This window comes from Trachymyrmex septentrionalis, unplaced genomic scaffold (genome assembly GCF_001594115.1).
Source record: "Trachymyrmex septentrionalis isolate Tsep2-gDNA-1 unplaced genomic scaffold, Tsep1.0 scaffold321, whole genome shotgun sequence".
Taxonomy (NCBI): Eukaryota; Metazoa; Arthropoda; class Insecta; order Hymenoptera; family Formicidae; genus Trachymyrmex; species Trachymyrmex septentrionalis.
Window position 1 is genome coordinate 130003 of NW_017305487.1, and position 7717 is coordinate 137719.

Sequence of the window (7717 nt, forward strand, 5' to 3'; positions counted from 1 at the left end):
ATTGTTATCGGCACGAGAAAAAAACAAGTTCGTTTCTAACCTCTATAGAAAAAATACTACTACTGCGACAAAAACGTGTTTTCGTACTGGAATAGTAGACACTTCCAGCTATCCAACGCTGCATTCGTTTCCCACCCTACCCCTCTAGGACGCCTTCTGCGAGCGCAGTCTCGTTATTTAATAGCCAGACCTCGTATAGTGTTACATCGCCTCCTATGCGCAAACTGAAGTCATTCTTTCGATGAACAGAGTATAGTTTCAGTACTGGCAATGAATATCGGAACGCATCCAAAATCTAAGAAAACATTGCATGAAGCGAACATAAATGCATATTTGCCAGAATACAATATTTTATTATTATAAACTTCATAAACTAAAACGAACACAGAGGAACAAATAAAAATAAAAGGATTATTCGAGATTCTTAGGAACTAAAAAAATGTAGCAGTCAAATTAAATAAAACAAATAAAAATAAAATCCTATTCTTTCAATTAAAACACTTTATTATTGCAACGGCAATAAGCGGATTTATCACGTTTATAGTAATAATAATTATAATAATATCCACATTAAAAAAAATAAACGGAACAAATCTAAGAAATCGTACCGCTAGATTTAGATGCAGACAATGAATTTTATTTAGAGATTTATTTTGAAACGCAGTTATAGTACATGTTTTTGAGATATATATAATAAAATTTGAAAAAAATTACGTTTCACTGTTTCTTTCTCAATGGGGAAAGTGCGTTGTAGCCCGAACGCTACCACGATTAAGTCTTGCACAGCAACGATCGAGCTCGTGAAAATGCAAAATTGCTACCACGTTTAAGCCTTGCATTTTAGCGATGAGCCACGGAAATGTGAGATTGCAAGTTTAACAATCCACGCGCGGATAAATCCGTTATCGGGAATGATTAATACATGATTATTGGTCATACCGATTGTCAAAATGCGCAATAATACGACATTGCGGTTCTTTATATTTGGTTATCTAATCGTAATCGTTATACGTAATTGTATCTAATCATTTGACAGTAAATTTAATTAACACGTTACGCGCTATGCGAGTGTCCGGTATCATATAACTCGATAACAATGATCAGTTGTTAACAATAAGTATCGCGAGTGCGAGAAGTAACGAGATAACTGTCTTTAAGTATTAGTATTATCTCAGCTACGGGAATCAATTATAACTAAATTATCACAACAGGAAATAAAATTTGTAAAAGGGGAAATAATTTTGTAATAGTGTTGAAAAAAAATATACTACAAGTGAATGTCTTTCAAAAGTTCTTCGTGATCTACCAATCTGCGCTTCTCATAGGTCTTAACCCTTTAGGCGAATTGAATCCAGAAAATTTCCTTTGTTGGAAAGATACAAAATATTTATGGGAAAATGGGATAAAACTTCCTGATTATGTTGCATGTTTACTGGAATCCACATTTTGCAGTCATTATGTTGTAAAAGGCACAATTACCAAATAATAAAAATGAGAATAAATACCTTAGCCAGTTATACATAGCCAGTATAAAATGGCTCAAATGACTTTGACATTGACCATCAAAAAAGTCAAAGTTATCAACCTTTTCTGTCATTTATTCATTGAAAAGTTATTAACAAAGCAATTTTAATAGTATATAATTTTCGGGCATAAAATATTTTATTATATATTCTATGTGTACTCTGCTATATAATTTACATAATGCTTTTCTTTTATGTTAATAAAATGGGATAAAGTAGACATTTCACTTTAAGCCAAGTCCACCCCACCCAGATTGGGGATGTTCGACTTTCCACACGAAGCAAAGTATACCTTTTCCTTGCCCAGGGATATCCGATTTTTCATGCGAAGTGAGGTCCACCCCACCTTCCCCTTTGTCGAGGAGCGTTCGACTTTCCACGCGAAACAAGATCCACCCCATCTCCCCTTCTCCTTTCTAGGGACATTCAACTTTCCACGGGAAGTGAAGTTTACCTCACTTTTCTCCCTGTTCTACATAGGACAAAATTTAGGACCCTGGCAGTATTAATGTTCGAATGAGTTTTGTTCGACGAGTGATCGAACCTGTAGGAAATAAACAAAAAGAGAGGGAATTCTAAACTAGGGTGCGTTCCGAATAAACGTCCAGACGACAACTTTTTTTCAGAAACATTTGATTTTACCGGGCGATTTGTCCAGATGTTGATTTAGTGTCGTTCAGAATGGGTTAGAAGAACGCCTGCACGACAACTTTTCGTCGCATTCGAGACTGAGGCGAATTTCGCCCATCATGCGCAGAAAAGCCTATCACCTATGCTACGTGGTCTATAAGAGCTATATGATAGATTTGTCATAAGTGATTTGAGGTTATTTTATTTATTATTATAAAAAACAAGAAAAAGTCGGGACAGTACCACTATTTAAGAAGAAAAAAAAGTTTGAACTTTGTAAATGATTATATACACTTTATTTATTAAGACTTTAAATACAAAGCGCCTTCCCGGTCCGAGTGTTAAGATGTTGAACTACTATCTAATATACATTCAATTAAATTGAATTAATATTTCAGAAATAAATTGAGAGCCGATGAAATTATCGGATTCACACAATCAATCTGAAACAAATAATCCCCCCAAATTCTCCCAAATCTTAAAAACACACGGAATGTAAGAGATCCGGGTTCGATATTTCAGAAATAATTAATTTTTCGCAATAAGTTTATTACAGTTTTTTAAGATTTGGGAGAATTTGGGGGGATTATTTGTTTCAGATTGATTGTGTGAATCCGATAATTTCATCGGCTCTCAATTTATTTCTGAAATATTAATTCAATTTAATTGAATGTATATTAGATAGTAGTTCAACATCTTAACACTCGGACCGGGAAGGCGCTTTGTATTTAAAGTCTTAATATTTATATAGACGGTCTTGTTTCCAATCATACACTTTATTTACATTATTTTTTTTGTATAATAATATATTAATGTAAAAAAAGGAAGCGGTAAAACATATATAATTTTATTAATGAGAATTATTTAAATAATATAACAATTATATTAATTTATTTTATGTTATTAATTTTGATAATCTAAACAATTAAATGAATGTATCACGTCATATTACCCAAAGACACTCTTGCTCGGATGAAAAATTTCCATTCGGAACGCACTCCTGGAGTAAGCACGAATCGGATGTATGTCGATCCCATAGCGCTCGCGCTGGAGCTGTCCCGGTTCCAGCGTAGAGTGATGTGTTGTGGTTTTCATTCGTATACGAATAAAATATGTGGTGCGATGCTATGTGTATCGTCATCTGTGGAGCATGCGCCAGTGGAGCATGCGCGCTTCGTTAAATGATTAGAAGAATTCACGAAAAGTCGAATCGTGTCACTGCCAAGTTAGAGCCGTGGCAGCACTTCACACTGGAGTCAATGCAATCGCTTGTGAGTTGGTATGATTTTGTCGCTGAGGAATCTCAGCTGTTCCAAATTTTTTCTCATAAGGGCGTTTGATTTTTCATGCTATATAAGGTCCTTCTCTCACTCCTCCCTGTCTGCGAGTTCAAAAATTTGTATCTTATGTTAAAAAATTATGTGCTATTTATTAACATTGTTTTGTTAATAACTTGTCAATGAACGAGCGATAGAAAAAGTTGATGACCTTCTTGAGGGTTAATCAAGATTATTTGAAAGTTATTGGTGCTGGCTATGTAAAGATAAATATTTACCAAAATCAGATCTAAAAATTTTATCTTAACTGTTGTAAATTACATTATTTGTTTTTCTTATAAAGATGTGACCGGAGACTACTAAAACTAATTTGTTAAATAAATACGCATAAGATTATATAAATATTTATTTATTTACATTATTTTCTTTTACCTAATTTACTGTATTATTAATTCTTAATACACACCTTGGTTATTCGTGTCCTGCGCATTTCTTTTATTTGAAATGCTAAGGGCACCTGGTTAAATACCGATCACTTTTCTATTTCTAAAAAAAGTTTGGCATCTAGAGAACAAGTTTTGTGCGTTGTCGATCAATTCGTATGCATCCTTTAATTGACATAACTCCGAAGTTCACTTCTGGGTTACAAATTGCCCAACGTGTATACAGAGTGTACATTTTTTGTAATTAAAAAATTATTATTTTTTTTTTATTTTCAACTAATAAACTCTTGATTGTATTGCGGGAATATTTCGCTAATTATTAAAAAAAAAAAATTTAATAATCCTAGAACAACATATTAGCCCTTAAAAAAATGATGGTTTTTGGCATCCTTGTGTTAAATGTTGTCAGTAATATTATATATTATGTTGTTTGTAATGTTATAAAGAACATTTTCCTAATAAATTATAAATTTTTTTTAAAACAATAGCAATAATAAAATGTATTGTTTAAAATGTAAATGCAAAATCTTCAATTTATAGCATTCATGCATATTAAAAAACATTTTTGTATTACTCAATAACTACATTTTTTGGACAGCCAACACTCGAACCATTTTTTTTAGTTTGGAATGTCAATTTTAAGATATTGAACCATATTTTTCCTTTAAACATTTTTGTTTCAGAATTTTATATTTTACAAACAGTGCATTTTTCTTATTCTGTTAACTATTTAGTTATAATAATTTATCTATCATATATATAATTTGTTATGAATATACAACTGTACAATTACTTTCTAAAGATGTCAAAATATACGTAAAAATTGTTTAATAATTTTGATATACTTGTAAAAGTGATGAAAATTAATCGAGAATACTAATGACCAAACGAGTGTAATAAGGGCGCCCAAAACTAAGGTGTGTATTAAGGGTTAACAGGTTGTAGTTTTTTTTTTCAAAACTTTTACTTTTTTTAACTAGAATCTTTTGCATATCATTTATCCTTAAATATTAAGTTACATTGATATTGTGTTTATATTGTTATAGGTTGCTATAAAGATAATAGATAAAACTAAACTAAATGAGGAAAATTTAGCAAAAATTTTTCGTGAAGTACATATAATGAAAAGATTACGACATCCACATATTATAAGACTGTACCAAGTAATGGAAACAGAGAAAATGATATATTTAGTGACAGAATATGCTCCTGGTGGTGAAATATTTGATCATCTTGTTCGAAATGGTAGAATGGCAGAACCAGAGGCACGAAGAGTTTTCCAACAGATTGTACTTGCCGTTCATTATCTGCATCAACAAAGAGTAGTTCATCGAGATCTTAAGGTCTATTTGTTATGTTATATTAAAATTGGATGTTCTATGATTTTAATTGTTAATAAAATTTATTACAAATCATTTGCATATTATATGAATATAATTAGCATCTCCCCTTATTTTTAGGCTGAAAATTTGTTACTTGATGCAGACAATAATATAAAAATTGCTGATTTTGGCTTTAGTAATGAATATACACCTGGTGTTCCACTTAGTACATGGTGTGGTTCACCACCATACGCTGCACCTGAAATTTTTGAAGGAAAACATTATGATGGTCCAAGAGCTGATGTCTGGGTACGTTATCATTTTTATATACATATTATTTTTTATTCTAAAATTGCTGTGTATAATTATTTAAATATAATTTTATATATTTGTTACAAATAAATCTTTTTAATAATACATGCGCGCGAGCGCGCGCGCCCGCACACACACACACACACACACGCACGCACACACACACAGAGGCGCGCGCGATATAAAATATGTAGAATACTATGTCACAAAAGTTGTATATAGTCTTAAAAAGAACAAATAATTAATTCAATAAAAAATATATATATAAGCCAATCAGAGTCAATGCCAGTTGTTTGGATGCACAGATTTCTTTTTATTCTCGTGTGTTTAATAAAGTAAATACAACAATAGTATAATAATAAACGTTTTGAACCTTTGTTTTGGGTCTTTATCAATATAAAATATAATAATTCCAAATATGCGTAAAATCTAATTAATAAAAATGTGATAATGGTCAATCTAATAGACTCTTCAGTGTGATGAAACACGACAATTTTAACTGTTCTTTTTTACGCAATTTCCAATTTGCTATGTAATGAATAAACTTTAGAATTAGTTCTCAATTTAACATATTTTAGCTTCAACAACAAAAATTTACAAACAGACTTTCGGAGTATCGATAGGTTTACTATTATCACCTATTATATCAGATATTGTTATGTATAAGATCTAGAAACAAAAGCATTACAGAGTCTTCCAATTTCACTATCTCTTTATGTAAGATATGTTAATGACATTGCGTTAACATATGATGCGTCGCATATTGATACATTGGTGAACATATTCAACTCATATCATCCCAGATTAAAATTTACAATCAAAATAGGCGAAATATGACACTTTAAATTTCGTTGATGTTTGCCCGATTAAAAAAGGAAAGCTTACTCATAATTGGTACCATAAACTCTTTTTTGGCCGCTACTTAAATTATTTTTCTAGACATCCCTTATGCCAAAAAAGTGGGGACAATTGGATTAAGAGGGTCTCTCTCCTACATTACAAAGTTAAAAAAGTCGATTTTTTTATTATAAATTGATACTACAACTCTTCGAGAATATGTCCCTAAAATTTTAGAGCGAAATTCGAAGTCCTTCGATATAAATTCAGTGCTTGTATATACGGGTGCATGGCGCGCAGGTATAATAAATAATTAAAAAATTTTTTTTATTATAGTTCTGAAATACTCTTAAAGTCATTCAATTTTTATTCTGGAAATTTTTTTTATCTCTTACAGTTTCGATGATATTCGCTTCGAAAGAAAAAAAAAAACGATTTTTTCTGAGGGGGTGTTTCACTCCTAAATCTCAAGATAAGCACAAACAAAAAAATATGAGTCTAATATTTTTTCATGTTCTACAACGTATCCAAAGCTTAAAATTGGTGAGGGTCGGTTCCTTTGTTAGTAGCACCAGAGAGGCCCGAGTTGCTCGTAGAACGACTCAAATTGCTCAAAATGAATTCCATGAGGAAGCTGAAGGATTGTTGTATGTCCCTGGAATAACAGATTAGCCTCCGAGCACTGTAAGTACTCAAGAATTAAATCGAAAACTTTAAACGCGTTTTTCTCAAAATCTGTTTTTTTGCATTTTCGTCAATTTTGTGTACAAGATTGAGAAAAAAGTATTTGTCCGATCGACTTATCTTCCTTTAGGATTCATTAGTTAGTTAATAGTCAACTATCCTCGATAAATCTAAAAAGTTAAGTAAAAATTAATATTAACTATTTTTGTTGCATAAACAAGCGGCTGCTACGTAGTAAAAATCGTTTTTTTCAAAGTCGCACAAATTTAAATTTATATATATATTTTTTAATTTTTTAGGTTTATTTAGGATGATATTCTATAAAAATTAAAAATATTTTTTTATTTTTTATTTCTGACAAGAATTATAATCGCTATAAGGATGTACACAAAATCTTAACGTTGCGTCGTGAAGCCAAATTAAATGTTTATATTTTTATTATTTCTAATACTTTTTTTCACATACAAATTTGTGTACGTACTCTACAATAGCTATATTAAAACGTATAAAAAGTTTGATCAATAAACATTAGTTTTCCTTTTGAAAAAAAATTACGAAAAATCATCTTGTTTTCGATCTCTGTAGAAGACTCCCTTAATCACGGACATCAAACTGTAATAATTTGCCGATATGAAAAAACATTATTTTTGTTCATGTCCCTTTTATATTTTTCAATTATATTTTTTTTT

General features: G+C 31.0%; 1 protein-coding gene across 1 annotated transcript in view; it reads left to right on the forward strand.

Moving 5' to 3' along the window:
* Positions 1 to 7067, forward strand: part of LOC108750126 (serine/threonine-protein kinase SIK3 homolog) — a 26737-nt gene extending 19670 nt beyond the window's left edge. Inside the window, exons 2-4 of the mRNA XM_018489385.1 lie at positions 4920 to 5216; positions 5334 to 5504; positions 6878 to 7067. Coding sequence (XP_018344887.1) covers positions 4920 to 5216; positions 5334 to 5504; positions 6878 to 6910 — 501 coding nt within the window. The 3' untranslated portion in view covers positions 6911 to 7067. The remainder of the gene's footprint in view (positions 1 to 4919; positions 5217 to 5333; positions 5505 to 6877) is intronic.
* Positions 7068 to 7717: the final 650 nt, after the last annotated feature.